This window comes from Leucoraja erinacea, chromosome 2 (genome assembly GCF_028641065.1).
Source record: "Leucoraja erinacea ecotype New England chromosome 2, Leri_hhj_1, whole genome shotgun sequence".
In the NCBI taxonomy this organism is placed as follows: domain Eukaryota; kingdom Metazoa; phylum Chordata; class Chondrichthyes; order Rajiformes; family Rajidae; genus Leucoraja; species Leucoraja erinaceus.
The window spans coordinates 73,322,566-73,344,047 of NC_073378.1; the positions used below are offsets into that span (position 1 = coordinate 73,322,566).

At 42.5% G+C, this 21,482-nt stretch overlaps 1 protein-coding gene across 1 annotated transcript in view; it reads right to left on the minus strand.

The window, feature by feature from the left end:
• The window catches only part of pign (phosphatidylinositol glycan anchor biosynthesis, class N), a 153,176-nt gene that overhangs the window by 83,520 nt on the left and 48,174 nt on the right, over window positions 1-21,482 (minus strand). The window contains exons 7-12 of the mRNA XM_055649699.1: window positions 21,137-21,267; window positions 19,601-19,717; window positions 17,457-17,497; window positions 14,595-14,654; window positions 10,484-10,576; window positions 8,779-8,834 (exon numbers count right to left, since the gene is read on the minus strand). Coding sequence (XP_055505674.1) covers window positions 8,779-8,834; window positions 10,484-10,576; window positions 14,595-14,654; window positions 17,457-17,497; window positions 19,601-19,717; window positions 21,137-21,267 — 498 coding nt within the window. The remainder of the gene's footprint in view (window positions 1-8,778; window positions 8,835-10,483; window positions 10,577-14,594; window positions 14,655-17,456; window positions 17,498-19,600; window positions 19,718-21,136; window positions 21,268-21,482) is intronic.

Sequence of the window (21,482 nt, forward strand, 5' to 3'; positions counted from 1 at the left end):
AGCTTTAAGGCAAGAGGAGCAAAGTTTAAGGAGGTGTGCGGGGCAACCTTTTGACACAGAGAGTGGCAAGTAACTGGAACACACAGCTGGGTTAGCGGTTGAGGCAGATACGGTAGCAGCATTTAAGATACTTTTGGATGTACATATGCATATGTAGGGAATTGAAGGATATGGATTATGTGCAGGTACATATGAGATGGTCTAAGCATCATGTTCAGCACAAACATGTGAGTTGAAGAGCGTGTCCTTGTGCTGAATTGGTCTTGGTTCTATGAAAAAGAAATGCTTCTTGATTGGAAAAATGTTCGTCTAAAATTACTGTAATTGGGGTTGTAAATTTTTGGCTTCATTCATGCCAGAACCAAAATTATGACAGGAAGCACGTATAACTTAAAGTTGGAATACTCAGGGTGACTTGTTGCAGAATGAGGTTCTAACCAGTGCAGCCTTTCACCGGGAATATTCTTGCCTTGAAGTCTGCACAGTGAGCCTCAAGTCCCAATTCAAAAGTCCATTTATAAGATCAGGACTGGTGCTTTAAAATAACACTGAGAGACCAATGCACTGCCTGAAGTGATGCTTGTCAGATGAGAAGTTAGACAAATGTTCCTTCCAAGATCCTATGGCACTAGTTTTAAAACATGCACAGGAGTTCACCCGAAGCTCCTTGCCAACAGCAAACACCAAACGACATTAGGTAACAAATTAAGATGAATCATCTGCTTATCATTACATTCGTGTTTTTGAAGTTTTTTTCACATGCAACAATGTTTCAAAAGTACTTGTTAAAATGCAAGCCTTTTCAACATATGAAAAGCACTACAGAAGTACACATGTTTCTTTACTGCAAGAATTAATGTATAGACATTCCTATATCCCCATCCTCCAGGGGGGACCAAATGTGTGATGAGCTAAGGTGCATTTGGAGACATCAGGCAAAACACGCTCATCAGGCAGTAGGGATTTTGGGATGAAATCCAGATGAGCTCCAAGTCTCCAATGAGGGCCAAAAATAGAAGAGTTCTTGGAGAAAGTCTCTACTGTCATTGCGATATCAAGACTATCTGTGCTGGATGGTTTTCCAATGCAGGAAACTTTCCATACACTGTTGGTGACAATAGATGCCTGCCACCAACGATACAAACTCATTATGTCTGTTTTGTAAATATCCAGTGTATGATACATTAAACATTTTCAGGTTATATGAGCTATTATTAGCAATTCCACTGCCATTACTGCCATTAGATGATACTACATAATATTAGACATTATGAAAACAGGAGAAATCTTAATTGTATTTTGGAACTCCAAAATATATTGCCACAAGAAGTACTAAAATCAATTTATTTATTGCTCATACACATATATATATATATATGTACACATGCTCAACTAAGAAGCAAGCTGTAAAACAAAACAACCAGCTAACAGCATTAAAATGTAACTCCTCAAGAAGAGCTCTTGCAATTGAAATTTTGCAGTTAAAATGTATAATGACAATTTTCTGGTTGATCGATACAACCCCAAAACAGGGAATCCAATTGCTAAAATGGATTAAACTGTACATGCATTTCAAAGATACCTGCACATTTCTTACCCGTAAAATGATATTTGCATTCTGAAACATGGCATCCAGATTATCACTTTACAAGCTTTAATTATAATTTTCCCAGATTCTAATGCCTCCACTTCCCATAATGCATAAGGTTCAGAGATACCGGACCAGTGAAAAAACTCTGACTGTATCACAATTTCTTCTCCTAACTCAGCCAGTTGACACTGCAATGCATCCACAAAATCAGTCCCTCACAATTCTCCCCAACCAGCCCGGTCAAGCTGATCTTCTACCTATTTAAATGTCCTGGCACACGGCCACACCCCATTCCGACAGCAAGTCTACCAGCTAATCTTTCAGCTCTATACCATCTATTGGCTACTGCCTCTCCCACAATCAAGGCTCTGCCACTCATTCCAACTTCAGTGAGCTCTTTGACCTACACACAACTCTTAGTCACTAACTTTTACTAGTAAGAGACACCTTCCATCCTTCTTCCTTTATTTTTCAAGATTGACACCCATTTACTTCCCTCTTTTGACCATTTTTTAAATTTCTCCTTTTACCTTAACTCCCTCCTCACTACTGTTATTGTTCCCTTTCACCTCTGCCCTTTAACTCCCTACAAATCTATTGTTTTTTCTGCTTCCCTCTCCCCAGCATCCTCCCATTCCCAGTTCTGCTCGTGAGGTCTCTAAACAGTCAGAGAAGTCAGGCTCAGATATTGGCTTCTACCCCTGCCATCACCATCACCACACCAACTCCAGCCCACCCTTCAGCCTTTTTAATAGCATTTTGAAGCGAGCTCAAGCCCAAAATATATGGGGGCAAAAATGCTATTCATCATACTCTGGTCACACAAAGAAAATATGTAGGCAGATACTTTATGTCAGCCAGAGGGAATGCGACTGACGGCGAGTTCAGATAGCACCTACTACCGAGCTTGGATACAAGATACAAGATACAAGATAGATTTAATTGTCACATGTGCCAGATGGCACAGTGAAATGAATTCCCATACAGCCATACAATAAAAATAAACAGGATTCGACACACTATAGAATTCAACACAAAACATCCCCACACAGCAGAACCAAAGTTTCCCACTGTGTGGGAAGGCACCACAGTCAGTCTTCTTCCTCCACTGTTCCCCGTGGTCAGGGTATCCCCAAGCCCTCCGCAGATGCAGCTACGGGCGGCCCGATGACCAGGACCGCTCGCCGGGATGATACCAGTCCGACGTCGGGGCTGCGGGACGTCCTCAGCGGCGTGGACACCAGAGTCGGCCCCCTCCTACCGGAGTCGGCGGCTTCCAAAGTCCGTAGGCCGCGCCGGGTGGCGACTGCTGCTGGAGACCCTCTGCAAGGCGCCCCAAGACTCCACGATGGCGGTCAGCGCCGCCCGCGTTGGAAGCTCTCCGCACCAGAGCTCCACAATGTTGGAGCAACGGCCCAACGCTCCGGAGGTCCAAACGGCGACCCAGGTAGGCATCGCCCGCTCCGCGGTGACTCCAGCGCTGCGCCGCCGCTGTAGCAGCCCTGGTCCGGTTTCCGGTCCCCGGCAGGAAAGGCCGCTCCGATCCAGCTGGTAGGCCGCGAGGTGGGGGGCGAGGACGCGACTCGGAGAAATAGTCACGTCCCCGCCAGGAAGAGACTTGGAGACGGTTTCCCCCTTACCCTGCCCCCCTCCCCCACATAGAAAAGTAAAAGTTTCCCCCTAAAACAGACTTTAGACTAACTAAAAATAATAAAAAAGATAGAAATGACATATAGGCTGTAGGTAGAGGCTGCTGCCAGGGCAGCGCCCCTAGTGGTTGGCCACCAAACATTGTTATAATAGTGTCCACACTGAATAGTAAGTACATTCATGGAAAATCTGCAGGATGCACTCATAAATGATTCATCCTCATTGTACTTGCAACGGAAAAAAATAACTTCAGATTGTTATATTCCGGACTGCAGAATGAATAACAACTTATACGCAGGTTGCCTGGATCACGAGAGATTTATTACCCAACATTCCCTGCTTATATTGAACACCAACTCATTAACATATACATGAATATATATGAAGACATTACACTGCAAGGTTCTTTAGTAACTTGTCAGTTTCTTTGTTGAACTAAATTAAGGCGCATGTTGCAATCAAAAGCGCTTGAACAATTGGTTGAGAAGAAAGCCACACTGTAAGAAAGACGACTGCGCCTCCTTTTCAAGAGCAGCCAGCTCTTGCACGGTCGGTGCCAAAGCATCTAAGTACTCAGTTACAATTTTGTTGTTGTGATACTTGGTTTAAACCAGTATTTATGAAATCTTAAATGATAAACATAATATATTTATTTCACATATTTACACATTTTCGTTTTGCTTATACAATGAGTTACTTAACTTACAAACCTAATCTGACTACTGGTTCACGGTTCCTGCCTGATCGCCTAACAGTAACAGCTGTAATAGGTTTAGGTTTGGCTTGTTTAGCTCTGTTTTAGTACCCTGACTTTGACCAGAGGAATCTGTTTCTTTGTCTGAACTAACTGAACTTTGTGTTCCAATCACAGTGGTCTCTTCCAACTCACTTTCAGATAAAAACTCAGGGATTAGGACTTCATGCTCAGTTTTTGGTTCATCTTTGGCTGGAAACATTTGATCAACATGAACACTTTTGATCCCATCTCCAACTTCAACTAAGTATCTTTTTGTTCCACACACTTCCACTATTTTCCCAACATCCCATTTGACTCGACTGGACTTGTTGGGAGGACTAAGAACACGAACCTGGTCATCTGGCTTGAAGTACCTCTCATTTTTGTGGGAGTCAAAATGATGTTTTTGACTTAACTGTTTTTGCTCAACTCTCAAGGCCAAATTGGGTTGAACTAGACTTAGGCGTATTCTTAGTCTTCTCTTCATCAACAGTTCTACAGGTGAGTACCCCGTTGATGTGTGTTGTGTGGTTCTGTACTTCAGCAAATAACTAGCCAAACGTTGTTTCATGCTGGGTTTTGAACTACCCTGCAAAACCTGTTTCTTGAGAGCATCTTTGACTATTCTAACAGATCTTACCGCCACCCCATTGGAGACTGGATGGCATGGGGGAACATGTGTGTGTTTTACACCATTCCACTTCATGAACTCTTTGAACTGTTCTGAACGAAACTGAGGCCCATTATCAGAAACAAGTTTTTCTGGTAAACCATGGCATGCAAAAATGGATCTCAACTCATCTATTGTACGCTCAGTAGGAGTGCTTGATCCCATATTCTTAACCTCAATCCATTTGGAATGATATCTACTAGTACCAGAAAGTGATCATTACACTTTTCACAAAAATCTCCATGAACTTTCTGAAAAGGTCTACTTGGCCATGGCCAGGGTTGCAGTGGTGTTTTTGGTGGTTTACTCTGGCAATTTTGGCAGACACTACATTTGCTCACCAGTGACTCGATGTCACTGTCAATACCAGGCCAATACACAAAACTTCTGGCAATTGACTTCATGCTTACTATGCCAGGATGTTTGGCATTGAAGTTCATTCATAATTTTGTTTCTCAAAGAAGGTACAACCACTCTGTAACCCCACTTAATGCATCCCTGCTCACATGATAATTCATGGCGTCGATTATGGAAAGGCTTCAGCTCTGAGTTCAGAACTGAGTTCAATCCACTATTGATTTCAGTCCAACCGTTCAATGTCTGTTCATAGACCCACTTCAGCACAGTGTCTTTCTCTGTTTCTGCTGCAATTTCTGTTGCAATCACCAGAAAGTCTTCATCTACAAGTTGTAGTGTGTAGATTGAGTTCTCACTTCCCACGTCAGAGTTCTCATGGGGAAACCGTGAAAACGCATCTGCAAATGCGTTGCACTTGGAGCTTCTGTACTCAACCTTGTAGTCATACTGGGACAGCAAAACTGCCCAGCGCTGCATCCTTGATGCTGCCATGGAAGGTATAGCTGACTTGGGACCAGTATCACTAGTAGTGGCTTGTGATCAGTCACTAGGGTGAATGGTCTGCAGATAAGAAACTGATGGGATTTCTTGATTCTGAACACGATTCTGAGTGCTTCCTATTCTATCTGTGCATAATTGCGTTCACTCAGTGATAGGGTGCGAGAAGCAATAGGCTTTTCCTGTCCGTCACTCATTACGTGGATCACTGCACCTACACCATAACTTGAAGCATCACAAGCAAGTTTCATCTCGCGTGTCGTATCGTAGTGAACAAGGAGTTTGTCACTTGTCAAGTTTTCCTTGCAGATGTCATATGCACGATACTGTTCCTTTCCCCCGTCCATTTCACATCTTTTTGTAGCAGATTTAGCACAGTTGCTAAATCTGGAAGGAATCGTGCATAGAACTGCACCATTCCAAGGAATGATCGTAGTGTGGCAGCCCAAGGTCACAACGAACTATCGGCTCTAGAGGGCGGCGTCTTGTTGTGGGAGGCGCTAGTCACGGGGTCGGTACCTGATTTGGTATTTAACGCCGGGCAACGCCCGTGTCCTTGAAGGAGTAGGGAGCTGTATTAAAAACACGTCTAGTGCACACAACTTTTGTCAGACTAGTTTTTGGCTGGACTCCCCCGAGTCCCTGCTACACTGGTGACCCCCAACGCCCAGGAGTGTAATCCTGGAAGGGAAATTTGAGAATAAAAATGCATTCTGCTGCTGCTGCTGCTGCCGCCTATGAGGCCGGACTCAACGCGGTCTCCCTAAAGCTGCCGACATTTTGGCCGATGGATGCACGAGCACAGTCGCTCGACACAAGGCCCCCTTTGCCCCTTCAAACACTGCCATGGCGACATACGAAGGTCTCTTTCGCGTGCTGCGGCACGGGCCTACTACATTCGATTTGGACATGGGAGGCTGGTGTGAAACTGTGTCTGTGGCTCGTTTGAAACCGGCCCACTTGGACCTGAGCGAGCCAGTCCATGAGACTCAACCGCTCTGTCGCGGGCGACCACTGTCCCGGGCTCCCGGAGATTCTTCCAAACTGAGCAAGCCCCCGGGGCATGGGATAGTATCTACGCGTTCGGGCCGCCCCATTCGGTGTCCCGTCCGGTTCGGTGCCTCTGGTTCCGTGGGGGGGGGGGGGTGAGGGGTCATGTGGCGGCACCTGGTGACAACCCAAGGTCACAACAAATCATCGGCTCTAGAGGGCAGCATCTTTGTGTGGGAGGCGCTAGTCACGGGGTCGGTACCTGATTTGGTATTTAAGGCCGGGCAACGCCTGTGTCCTTGAAGGAGTAGGGAGCTGTATTAGAGAGATTAAACACGTCTGGTGCACACAACTCGTGTCCGACTAGTTTTTGGCTGGACTACTGCGAGTGCCCGCTGCAGTAGCTCTGACACATTGTTATGTTTTGAAGAATTCACTATTGCTTCCACTTTCGCCTTCACAGGGCGAAGTCCGTTGACGTCTACTTTGAGTCCAAGGTAGACCACCCTGACTGCGCAAATGCACATTTACTTTGACGCAGTTTGACATTGTGGCATTCAGTCGTGTGAAAACTTGCTCAAGGATTTCAAGATGTTCTACCATGCCCTCTGTGAATATCAGTAGGTCATCCTGGTTGCACACACAGTGCGGAATGCCTTGTAACATTTTGTCTATGACAGGCTGAAAAATTTTCGGTGAGGATTTCACACCATAGGGCAGCTTTGCATATGAATACAAGCCCTTATGTGTGTTGATAGTCAAGTACTGCTGACTTTCCTTGTCGACATTGAGTTGGGCATAAGCATGAGACAAATCCAGTTTAGTGAAGACTCTTGCTCCGCTAAGTTCTGCGTACAGATCTTACGAGGTTGGTAACAGATACTGTTTGTCATCAACGGCTTGGTTGATTGAGACTTTGTAATCACCACATAGTCGAACAGTTTTGTCGGCCTTGGGTACGGCCACAATTGGCGTTGCCCAGTTACTCTGGTCTGTCTTCACGAGTACTGCATTTGATGCCATCTCTATTGTGGTAGCAATCTTGCTTGCTTTCTCGAATGTAAGATCTGGAGTGTTCATGAGTTTGGACTGAATTTGTTTATCCACAAGACCACAAAGAAATCTGTCGAGTAGTGCGCATCCGAGAAAGGTTCCAAAGTTACAGTGCAAAGTTAAGTTTTTCAAGGCAACAATGTACTCATTGATTGTCTCATTCTGCTTCTGGTTTCTGGTGCCAAATTTATAGCTTTCTGCAATTTCCAGAGGCTTTGGGTTGAAGTGCTCCTCCAACTTCTTCATAATGTCATTTGCCTTTATGGGCGCAAGAAGATTCACGAGTGTGCCGTTCACTTCAGGATCGATCTCCGTGAGCAGAATCGCTTTCATGCGTTCGCAAACGGCTATATTTGTTTAAGTCACTATCTCTCTTTCACCACTAATCTACATTATGTTGTTTGCCGTGAAAATCATGTTTGCTCTCTCCATATATGAGCTGAACGGCTCTCTACTTTTGTCAAAAGTGCCCAGGTTTCCGATGTAGCCCGTGGATGCTGCCCTCGTGTCGTTCTCTTTATTTTTTTTTAAATCCGTGCAAAAACCCTGAATTCCTGTCTGTTCTGGTGTAACTCTCCCGACGCCGGAGCACCACCACCCGGCGAGAACGGCCAGGAACATCGGGCCTCCGTAGAGGCAACTGTGGAGGCCTCAATAGGCCCGACTAGGGGTGAACTGGGGTTGGGGACTGGACTTTGTGCCTTCCCTCATGGTGGGAGCCATTGTGGGGGGATGTTCTTTGTGTTTAAGACTCTCATTGGTGTTATGTCTGTATTCTTTTTTTTGTGTACTGCAAAATGGCAAAAAGCATTTCACTTCATTACACCTCGTTGTATGTGAATGTGACTAATAAAAACCTTTGAATACTTTGAATACAATTCACCTAAAACTTAGCTGTACAAAGGCTATTCAGCTTGAAGAATTCGACAAAAAAAAACCTTATACAATCCCAAGGACGGCATCTTGCCACGTAGATACAACATAGAGATAGCCTGACAAACTCGACGACTTGTACAGCTGCTATTTTAAACTACAGTCCCTGGCATAGAAGGATCTGCAGCCTATCGTGTCCAGCTCGCAAACAACTGCGACACACGCAGGTTGCCTGGATCACGAGAGAGATTTATTACCCAACATTCCCTGCTTATATTGAACACCAACTCCTTAATATATACATGAATATGTATGCATACATTACACAGATCAGCACTCTCAAAAAGGGAATCTACTTACTTGAAGGGGCTAAACAAGAAGGTCAGGGTGTTTTTTTTCTTGTGAGTCATCTTAACCTGAAAAATAAATTATAACCTTCAACTTACATAGCTCCTCATCCAGAAGTTCTCTGGCATTCACATTACAAAACTGTAAAATCCCAATAATAACACAGTAACACCCTTCCCACAACTCTCCACAGGTTGCAGCTTGCATTGTGGATTTTTCTTCTGAAAATTCTCATTTACTATTTCACCTTCTTCTAATGCCTCTTTTGAGCCTAACTTTTTTGTCAATGCTTGTTTTTTATACTGCAAGATTTATTCTTCCTACTCTCCATCATATGATAGGGGATGACAGAAGTGTTATTTGCTGCATGTTGATACAAAGAATAGAGAAGTAGACCAGTATCTGCAGTTTCTACCTACACATAGAGAAGTATCATTATTTTTTAAATTTGAGAATCATATATAGTGAAAGCTAGTGGCTCCATGTACAAATTAAAAACACAGCACGTTAATATGCTCCTGTATTTAGAAATGCAGGTAGCACATGGTATACAAGAGTAAGAACGTCTTGCTGCAAATATGTAGGGATCTTAAGAGATCCCACAAAGTTTTAATCAGATTCCACGAGGAAGATGGTCCAAGAGTGGATGCAAGGAACACTAACTGGGCTGATTATTAGGTTGAGGGAATCTATCTGTCACCAGAAATTAAATACAAACATCAATATCTTCAAAAGTGTTGAAAAATGGCAGGCAATCTCGTCGAAACAAATAAAACTTTCAGTGGCTTGATATGAATAATGCTGAGAGTCTGTATCTGTGAGATAGATAGGCTAATACTACTGTCAAAGTCTCGAGCTGAGAGACAAGTAATTTATGACTGGGGAGTGATTTCTCAACAAAGGAATTGCAAATCTTTAATATTTCTTTATTTCAAGGGCTATGGGTGTCCAGTCTTTGTGTGTTCAAGACTAAGATGTATAGATTTTTGTGCGTTGGGGAATTAACAGATCTCTGTATTATGCAGAAACCTGTACAGGTGAGCGGTGAATCAGATTCTAGGAGTTGTTTGCTCTATCCCCTGATCTTATCTCATTTCATTTTGCTATTGCTGCAAATAGGTCAACCCCATAAAGGGAGAGAATTATATAAAAGCAAACGCCAGAGCTTTCCTGGTGGGAAATCAGACTTCTATGAAGCTCTCTTCCTCATCGGAACCAATAACCCACCTACACTAATTAACTACTCTTAATATTCTAACAAGGTTAGTAGAAATTCCACTTGGGAATGTCGGAGGAAATCCATGTCCACCAAGATCTCCCCACCACCTCATGATGCCACCTGACATGAAACAGGATAACTGGGCAGAACTAAGTACAACCAGCCCGAGGACATAGTCCCTACTTTCTCTTGAAAGTACTGCTGTAATGATCTCAAAAGCATTGCTACTTTGTTGACCCAATGTAAAGTAACACATAAGGTCTTGTTATTTAATTATGATTAATGTGACAAGTCATTTGGACCGGAAATAAATGACTGGTCACTTATCTGCAGAAATGTAAATTAGTTTGAATTTCATAACTTCAGCTCAACAGAGTGAATGAAAGTATCCAGCCAGATTGGGAGGTGATTAAGGGACATATCAAAAGCAAAATAGTGTGCTTAATGTATGACTACACAATTTATGAGATTGCTATTATAAAATGTTGAATTTCATACCTTAAATTGTTCCAGTACTTGCACAGCATTTGTTAGCATGCATTCAGCTTTAAACTGATCAGTATTGTTTAAATACTCCAATGGTAACATGCCCTATCAAAAAATACAAATTACAAATTAAGATGGAAGACAAATGAGGCCTGCAGAACAGTCAAAACAGATCCTTTCAAGTTTTTCTTTATAACAAACTTTTAATTTGCACTTTATTCAGGTTGCTCAGACTGCAAACATAAATAAACACAATATTTGAGTATCCCACTGTTCAGAGTTTCAATTAATACATACATATCAATGGATAACAAAACTTCAACAAAATAAAACTACGAGCCAGCGCGGATCAGCAGGCGATAAAAATGCTGAGAAAAGCCCCATGTCTCCCATTACCATATCCCATGGTGAATTTATCCCATGGTGAAGTTCCAGGATTACAACTGACCAGAAGTAACCTTTTTTAAAAGCAAAAATGAAGACAATTGTTGCTGATAATCCATCTTAAATCTATTGATTAGAAAAAAAATAGTCATGGTTATGTTGTTTTCTCTTAATATATATAAGCACATTAAGGCTATATGTGTTTGCACAACTAATATTTAATATTAACATGAACACCAATCCTGATGCAGGGTTTTGAGCCAAAATTTTAAATATCCCTTTGCTTCGACCAGCTGAGTTATTCCTGCAGTTTGCTTTATGTTCTAGTATTAACATGCTTCTTTGAAATTGGGCAGAGTTCCTGCAATGTCCACTTACTTTTGTGGATAACTCTCAAGTTCAGAGGTCCTGCCAGTTGCGTAAATTACAAGGTAATGAGCAAAACCTTTTAAAAAGGACTTGAATGTAGAACAGGTCGCAAGTCATTCATTTTGGAGACAGAACAGATAAATTAGAATATTTTAATGATGTGAAGCTGTATGCTATAAGGTAGCCCACAAATGACTGGTGCACAGATATAAATGTTCACCTTTCTGTCTAGAAGGTTGGAATACAAAAGTAAGGAAATTCACCAACCTGGATTCTTCCACAAATATATAAACCGAGCAAAGATGCTCAAGGAAATATGTTATTAGGAGGTTGAGTATGACACCGCAGGATTATAGATGCAGGGTGTGATCCATCTCTTGTTGATGAGTTTGCAATAGTGAGGTTTTGCTGATGACAAATATCAATTAAGCAGTTGACGAGGAAATCCAAAAGGATTCCCTCAAAGTTGAGCAAAAGACCACAGGCTTATGTATATGTGCAGTGCTTTGCATTATCCCTTGTAGAGTTGCAGGGCTGGGCAGGCAGGGATAGCAGGAGTTGCTGCACAAAAACAAATCTGTGGAGGGCATTGATAAGACATGAATGGGCGACCTTTCATGCTGGGACCATTCTGCAGACTGATTATAGTAGGGAGAAAGGGGGGTGGGGGAGAGAAATCTGGAAAAGAGGTGGGAGCGGAACAAAGCCCAGCCAGCAGCTGATAGGTGGATACAGGTATACAGGTGAAGAAGAGGAAGGGTGGACAAAGGCTAGAATTTAAAAGGAGGCAAAAAAAGACAAATAGTAAACAAGGAGACAAAAGAGACCCCTCAGCCCAACTTCCCCAAGCCCACAAACATGCCACATCTAGTCTAGTCCCACCTGCCTGCTCCTGGTCTTTATCCCTCCAAACATACCCCATCCATGTACCTATCCAAATGTTTCTTAAATGTTGTTATAGTACCTGCCTCAACTGCATCCTCCGGCAGCGCATTCCATATACCCACCAACCTTTGTGTAAAATAGTTGTCCATCGGGTTCTGTTTAAATCTTTCCCCCTCATCCAGTTCTCGATTTCTCTACTCTGGGCAAAAGACTGTTCATTTACCTAATCTATTCCAGAGGAGGGAAATGGAAACCCAGAGGGAGGGATATATGTGGAAAGGTGACAGGGGCGGGGATGGAGGGAAGATAGTGGGAGAAATGTGTGCGCCCAGGGGGTGGGGTGTGGAAACCTTAAACTACGGGCTAGATTTCGTGAAGATTTGGTGGCAGTTTCATGCAATGCAGATGTTCTGAATGTACATGTTAGAATCAACCTGTGGGATTGCTTCACTAATGGACTCTGCACAGAGGGCAATTGGGGAAGCTGGTAGAATTTACACTGAGGAATCTGTGCTCAGATATCTTATGCCAAGTATACAGAACCTCAGAGCAAGTTCATTTGAATTGGGAATTTTACAGCTGCCATGAAGTTTAAAAAAAATCTAATTATTTGTGCTTCCATAAGTATTTAGTTATGTAAACCTGTGTTTTAGTGTCATCAGTTCTTTTACTAAAATGTTGCCTCTTTAAATTATTATTTTTTTCATTTTTTGGACATTTAAATGTAAATAGTACTGAAAACTGCCAGGTTTGTTAACAGTGAAATTGTGGCAAGGCGTAGCTGTTAGTGGAAGTTTTTTCAAGGCTTTATTGGGCCGGGCTTGTTTGGGCCTATCTATGTGACACAGTTGTTTGGTTCAAGACTCTGCAATTGCTCAGGAGTGTTCAGCATTCGGCTCCAGGGTAGTTTTCGCCAAAAACTACCTCCCCAACAATGCACAATAACAGAGCAATTTAGTTGAATTGTGGTGGCAGAATGCACTTGCTGACAGAATGCAATTTTTCAAAAACAATTCTGACTATGAGGAGCAGCAATTCATAATCTTGCCATTTTGAGAAATTTCTTCGATCTGTTTGTCAGAATTCTCAAATTTGCTTTATTTGTTCTTTTATTTTTGACCATTCTCTTTGGAGCAGAGTTCTATCTAAATTGAAACCAGAAGCTATGATTCGCTATATGACTTTCAAAATTGCCAGTAGCATGGCTTCATGTGGTCTTCACATTGTACTTTTGTACAGGTGCACAACCTTTTATCCGAAAGCCTTGGGACCAGACACTTGTCGGATTTCGGACATTTTCGGATTTCCGAATGGAAGATTTTTAGCGTAGATTAGGTAGGTAGCGCGGGCGGCTTGAAAAGTCTGGAGCAGCTGCCTCCTCCCCGGAGACCGGGAGAATCATTGCATAAATGTTAGTCAGTTAGTTTGGAGGGATTTTATGTGGTGGTGGTGGAGTAGGGGTGAAGGGGGAAACTTTAATTCTTAGTCCACTACCTGGTCGGCGACTCCCAACCTCGCGGAGCTGGGGGCTTCGTCCGGCCGCGGGCGGCGCCGGTTGGAGCTCCGACCCCGGCAACTCTACCCCTGGCTGCGCGGCTCCAAATCCAGCGACGCTCCGCGAACGTTGGGAGTCGGCGGCCACAGCGCTCCGGAGCTTGCCGCACGGCGACCCGGTAAGGCATTGCCCGCTCCCCGCAGGTATCCCAGCGCTGCGACGCCGCCGACTCCCGACATTCGCGGAGCTGGGGTGGGGGGCGTCCGGCCGCGGGCCGTGCTGGATTTGGAGCGCCTCGCAGCCAGGGATAGAGTTGCCGGGGTCGGAGCTACAACCGGCGCCGCCCGCTGCCCCACCGGCCACAGCGCTGCGGAGCTTACTGCACGGCGACCCGGTAAGGCATTGACCGCTCCCCGCCTCTCCGACCAGGTAGGGGACTAAGAATTAAAGTTTACCCCTTCACCCCCCCTTCACATAAAAGCCCTCCAAACTAACTGACTAACATTTAAGCAATGATTTACAGATGTTTAAGCGTCTCCCGGTCTCCGGGGAGGAGGCAGCCGCTACAGTAGTACAGACCTGGGTTGACCGTGGGTCATTTCGGGTCAAGTTTGGCGCCAAACGCGAGCTTTGGTGCGCAGACGACATCTGGAAAAAATGGCCGGTTTTCGGAGTTTTTCAGTTTCCGGAACACCGGATAAAAGGTTGTGCACCTGTAGTTTGAAAAATTGGGACATTGGCGGAGTAGACTCGATGGACTGAATGGTCTAATTCTGCTCCTATGTCTTATAGCAAGTCCTAAACCTGACTTTATGTCATTTATCATCATCAGCAAGGTTCTTCACTGAAAAATAATCAACTCTTATTGTCACAGTTAAAATGAATCATACAATACATAAGGAAATCACTAAGGTTGAACCATTATTAAAATCCAATTATATATCAACTGCCTCATGCATTAAATAATGATCATATCAAATAGCAGCTTACCACAGAATTTAAAGGAAAAGGGACTCCAATGAGAGAAGCCATCAATGGAGCAATATCGGCCTGTGCAATGTTAAAAACAGAAATAATTCACAGCAATAAGAAACCAAAAACATTGAAACATCTATACTTTTACTTTCCAAGTCAGGGCTTGAAATGTGGTGCTGCAAATTACAGTAGCTGGAGTTTACAAAGAATGTACATTATTAAATTATTGAATAGAATAAAAACATATTGCACTGAATAAAGCCATCCTGCCCATAACCCTATGCGAGCACTTTGAAACAGATACCCTAGGTTTTCCTTTGCAGCCCTCCTTAAATTAAGCCACAACATTAGCCATGCTCCAGTCATTTGCCACTTCACCTATGGCTAACAAAGGTGCATATATTTTAGCCAGGGCTCCTGCAATTTATTTTCTAGCTTCCTTTGGTGTTCTTTAATATACCTGATTAAGCTCTGCAGATTTATCTACATTCATTTTTTTTAGACGTCCAGCACCTTCTATATGCAATGTGGACTATCTCCAGGACAATCCAATTAACTTTCCTGGGTTCCCTCGTCTTCTTGTCATACTCCATGGTGAAGACAGAGGCAAAATATTCATTGATTACCTCACCCATCTTCTGTGGCTCCACTCACAGATGACCACTTTGGTTTATGAGAGGCCCACTCTCTCTCTCTCTCTCTCTCTCTCTCTCTCTCTCTCTCTCTCTAGTTACCATTTTTTCCATTAATATACTGATAACATCTCTTTGGACTCACCTATCAGAATTATCGTATGCCCCCTCCTGATTTCCTTCTTGTGTATATTCCTGCATCCCCTATACTCCAGAGATTCACTCAATCCCAGCTGACTAAACCTGGCTCATGCTCCTACTTTCTTTTGACCAGACTCTCATTATCACTTATCATCCAGGGTTCCCTATTCCTGCCACCTTGTCTTTCACTCTAACATGAACCTACGGATCTCAAACTCTCACTATCTCACTTTTAAAAGCCTCCCATTTGTTAGACATGCCTTTGCCAGCAAATAACCCACATCAATCAACATTTGCAAGCTCCTTTGTAATATAATCTAAATTCACTTTGGCACAGTGTGGTAATTAGTGGAGCCGCTGCCTTCCAGCCACAAAACACTGGTTTCAAACCCAACCTTGGGTGCTGTCTATGTGCACTTTGCATGTCTTTTCTGAGCTTGTGGGTGTTTCCATGGTTCATCAGACTCACTCCCAAATCCTATAGACATGTGGGCTGGCCAATATAAATTGCCCCTAGTGTGTAGGTGTGCAGTACATTCTGGAAGAAGTTAATGGGATGTACGAAGAAGAGATTAGAGTAGAGTTTATGTAAATAGGTCTTGAAGATTTGTGCATGCTTGGTGGCCGAAGGGCTCATTTCCAGTGGGAAGCACAGTGGAGCAACAGGTACAACTGCTGCCTCACTGCTTCAGACCCCGGTTTGATGCTGACCTCAAGTGCTTTCTGTGCGGCGTTTGCACGTTCTCCCTGTAAATTCTTGGGTTTCCCTCAGGTGCTCCAGTTTCTTCCCACATCCCGAACACGTATGGGTGTGTATGTTAATTGGTCTCTGTAAATGGTCCTCAGTGTATAGGGAGTGGATGAGAAAGTGGGATAACATTGGACTAGCACGAACAGGTGATCGATAGTCTGCGTGGGCTCGGTGATCTGAAGGACCTGCTTCCAAGCTGTATCTTCCAATCAATTCAGTCAGTCACCTTGCCCCAATTTACAACAAACTTGTGGATCAGTCCTTTTCCATAACTATTTCAAAACTAATAAAATGATGGTCACTGGTCTCAAAGTGCTCCCCTTCTGACTCATCAGTCACTCTCACTGACCTATTTCTGCAAAAGTCAAACTTTCCCCTCTCCCAAGTGGGACACTCCCTGTTGTTCTTGCAATGTCTCTACAAATCTTCCTCTAATTCCTGGTAGTAATGGAAAGATAACTCTAATAGGCCATGACCAAACTCCCATCATCCAAATCATTGATGTACATTGTAAATAGCTGCGGTCCCAGCACCGAGCCTTGCGGTACCCCACTAGTCACTGCCTGCCATTCTGAAAGGGACCCGTTAATCCCTACTCTTTGTTTCCTGTCTGCCAACCACTTCTCTATCCATGTCAGCACTCTACCCCCAATACCATGTGCCCTAATTTTGCCCACTAATCTCCTATGTGGGACCTTATCAAATGCTTTCTAAAAGTCCAGGTACACTACATCCACTGGCTCTCCCTTGTCCATTTTCCTAGTTACATCTTCAAAAACACTGTTGATTTAAAATTAAAAGATTAGTTTTCCACCATTGATTTGCAACTAGTGTTGCAAGATAAGAAAACAAGTTGCAATTTTATTTCAATATATCAATATGATATTCCTCCAAAGTGACTTAATTATTGTGTTTGTCACATGTTGTTTTGTTACTCAATACTTTTCACAATAAATTTTCATCTTTCCAAATCAATCCATGTTCTAACCATTTCCTACAGGTTTATAACCAAGATATGCACGTTCCTCCATAAGTAGTGACTTGACCACGATTTTTAAATATTCAACTATTATGAGCTAATCTTTCAGCTGGCGAGACTTAAGATTTGCATTTCTCCCCTGAACATTTTTAGCCTGTTTTTCTCCTTCAATGCACCCTTGAAAACTTTGCTTAAGCTTATGTTCATCAGACCTGATAATTCCATAGTGAGCAAAATGCCTTGGCATATTGGAGCTGCCACAGATATGTGACATAAAATGAAAGTACTTTACCTTCTAACTTTAAAATAAAAGATTAACATGCATCATCGTAGAAAAGTGTAAAAAAAGTTTCAATTTTTAACAAATGTTTTACCTGGTTCACATCTAACCTCCGCACATCATTTAATTTCCATTCTGAAAGAAACAGAAATAAATGTTAAACTAGCCAAAAGGCACCGTATCACTGGATTGAGTGAGAAAATATCTTAGATATACGCTGGACTATGGCCCTTGTTTTTATTTGTACCTCAGACCTACATGCTGTGGCAATTAATAACAAATTAGAAATCCCTTTGCCAGTAGCTTATGTGGCTGTACGTTCTTTTAGTTTTTAAAGATACAGCGTGGAAAAAGGCCCTTCGGCCCACCGAGTCCGCATTGACCAGCAATCCCCGCACACTAACACTATCTTACACACACTAGGGACAGTTTTACATTTCTACTAAGCCAATTAACCTTCAAACCTGGACGTCTTTGGAGTGTGGGAGGAAACCAAAGATCTCAGAGGAAACCCACGCGGTCACAGGGAGAACGTACAAACTCCGTAAAGACAGCGCCCGTAATCAGGATCGAACCAGGGTCCCTGGCACCATAAGGCAGCATCTCTATTGCTGTGCAACCGTGCCGCCTGGCAAATGATATTTTTTCACCATGTATTCATTTTTTGGGATCTGATTATCCAAGAGAAGGTGGTTGTGAGCCACCTTCTTGAACAAGTGCAAGACTTTCTAGTGGTAATCCCAATATGATGTTTAGATGGCAGTTCTACTCTTGCTCCCCTTCTTTCTGGGCAGAACAACGAGAGAGTTCCTCTAGTCGTCATCATTCACCCCGCCAGCTTCCGCATCCAAAAACAACAACAAATAGCACGCAGGAAGCATTTTTGAAAATTTCAGGAGATACCATAAGATTCCAAGAAATTGGGGATTCTATATAAGGAAATTTTCTTTGAGGTGTGGAAGCACTGATTCTGTCCACCAAGGCTTGCTGGAGCTCCCTGTTGCTCTCGATTTTAACTCACATCTCTACTCTGACCTTTTTATACTTGATCAATCCTATCAATCACGAATTTCTCAAAATCTTGAAACATTTTTCCTTTTTATGCTCAATTATCTTTTCAAAATTATTGTTGAATCTGTTTCCACTGGTATTTCAGATTAGAGCTTGTAACATCTCCTCCCTGACTCTTTTACAAATATCTTAAATCTGTGTTCTCTGGTTATCAACATCCCTGACAGTAAAAGCCATTTATCTCTACTTACTTCATCGAACTGCTGCATAAGAAATAAAAAATATTTTCTTCATTAATTTTAAGCAATCAAAACCTGAATGTCACAATGTAAAAGGCCAAGTAATACATGAAATATCCATCTGTGGTGCTGAGACAACAAACACAAGGAATAGAATAAACCACTTTGGCCCCTTATCCCTATTCCACTAATCAATAAAATCATAGCTAATCCTCTAATCCAGTGACACATGTCTATATCCATCCAATGAATATAAAAAGGAATATTATTCGGTGGGCCTTTTCCCACCTCAGTTTAGATCTTTATCTTATTTTTATCATTTTCCCAGTTCACACATTGTAAATGTTAGTCAGATTTCAGATCTAAAATTAGCACAGCAACATTAATCCTCATAAATGAACACATTTCTAAAGTTAATACTTTTTCACCAAGTTGCTCTCATGTTGATTCCCCCAAATTTTACCTCTGTGTGAAAATGTTTACATTGATGGATTCACTGCCCAAAGCATTTGACAGTCAATGCATTACTTCCAACTGGTGTCAATGTTGGTGATGAAAGTATCATATCAGCCATCCTGCATGCATTCCTAAAAGCAGTAGAATGCTAATCACATTTCACAATTTTTCAGCATGTCTGAAATCTTTGCTCATCAGAAATCTACTCTGGGCAAGAGGCTCTGTGCGTCATCTGAAATCTTCAGGAAAGGCAGGAATAACTACATTCAAAAAGGTTAATTTCAATTAATTCAACTTCTGAAATGGAGTTCACGAAGTGTTTATAGAGATCTTACTGTGTTCAGAGGATATGGATTGTTTAAAAAGCATCAAATAATGAGTACATTTATGATATTACAATACTGACTATATTCTGTTAATTGGCTCTCTGAGAGGTGTTTTCATGTGCATTTGGTCATAGTATAATTGCAGATCTTGCTTTTATAAAGAAGCTTGACTTGTAAACGCTAATATTAAGTGAAATTCACTACACCTTGGAGAAAATCATCCTGAAACTGTTGGTTTGAACCAGGTTGACGTCCATTTATTCCAGCTCCCCAAGCAACCAAAGGGGTGAGGGTTTCAGAAGGGTGTCCTGCACCGTGGGAACCTACATCAACAAAGAAATCAGGAATCAGGCATATTACTGATGAGCAAAATGCTTTGTTATAAAGAAATGGTAAACAATTTGCATGCTGTCCAATCAGATGAAATAGTTCTAGACATAAATACAATCAAGTAAAATTCAAGTAGAATAGATAGAGCAAAGGGGAAGATACATAGTGCAGGATATAGTTCTCAGCATTGTAGTGCATCAATTCCATAGACAAAGACCAATGTCCGCAATGGGGTAGAGGTAAATCAGACAGCGTTATTGAATACCAGTCCTAGAAGCCGTCTGGAAGGATTTTAATTTATGACGAAGGTGGACATAAAATGCTGGAGTAACTCAGCGGGACAGGCAACATGTCTGGAGAGAAGGAATGCTGGAGAGAAGGTTTCGGGTCAAGACCCTTCCTCTGGGGAGTGGGTGGGACAGAGATAGAATGTAGTAGGAGACAGTAAGACTGGTGGGAGAACATGGAAGTGGGAGGGGATGGAGAGAGAGGAAAAGCAAGGGCTATTTGAAGTTAGAGAAGTCAATGTTCATAAGCTACCCAAGCAAAATATGAGGTGCTGTTCCTCCAATTTGTGCTGGGCCTCACTCTGACAATGGAGGAGGCCCAGGACTGAAAGGTCAGATTGGGAATGGGAGGGGGGGTTGAAGTGCTGAGCAACCGGGAGTTGTGCTTCATCTTAATTTTATGTTAATTTATGACATTGTTCCCTCTTTTCCAAAAGCATAACAAAAGGAATAGATTGGGTAGACACACAGAACCTCTGGCCCAGAGTATGGGAATCAGGAACCAGAGGACATAGGTTTAAGGTGAGGGTGGAAAGATTGAATAAGAATCTAAAGACTAACTTTTTCACTGAGTGTATGGAACGAGCTGCCAGAGTAGGTAGTTGAGGCAGGTACTGTCGCAAGGTTTAATAAACATTTAGGCAGGTACATGGATAGGACAGGTTCAGAAGAACATGACAAGTGGGACTAGTGTTGATGGGACATGTTTTCTGCTGTGTGCAGGTTGGGCCGAGTGGCCTGTTTCCACACTGTAAGATTCAATGGCTAAAAACAGTTGAAAAGCAGTAAGAAAATAATTCAACTAGGATGGGCTTATGTCTTTTGTTTAGCGTGTTTCCAATTCTTTACAATGATATCCATCATTCTCCAGACGAAAAAAAACATGAGTGTACCGCCACCTGCTGGTGAATGCAATCTGCTAACTAATAATTCAGAGAAATAGTTGAAACACAGCTGACTGACGGTTGCATAATATTCAATGCTCAGCAAAGGGTGCAACGTGGATTGCTACAACTTGCTGGCAGCATCACCTACAGGTGCCGTTTCTTAAGGAAACCTAGTGTCACTGATCTTTCATAGAATAAAGGAATTTCAATTTGCTGTAATAAAAACTGTTGCTCTTACCCCACTCTGTCATCCCATGATCAGACGTGTAGATAAAGGCAGTTTTCTTATCGTTTTCAAAGAAATCTTCAATGAGTAAAACAACTTCCTCAACGCCCTTGTCTACTGTTCGGATATTTTCCATATACTCGCTGTATAATTAAATGATTTAGCAGTTTGGATCAACAATTTGTATTGGTAAAAGAATCTTAATGTAGTTAAACAGCCCATTGTTCTTCATAAATGTCCTATTACCAAATTTTAACACAATGCCACAACATAATACGAGGGAGGATGAGCAAAAGATTGGTCAAAGAGGTGGTTCCTCATTTAATAAAGGGTTATACCACCATTTGACAGTCCAAAA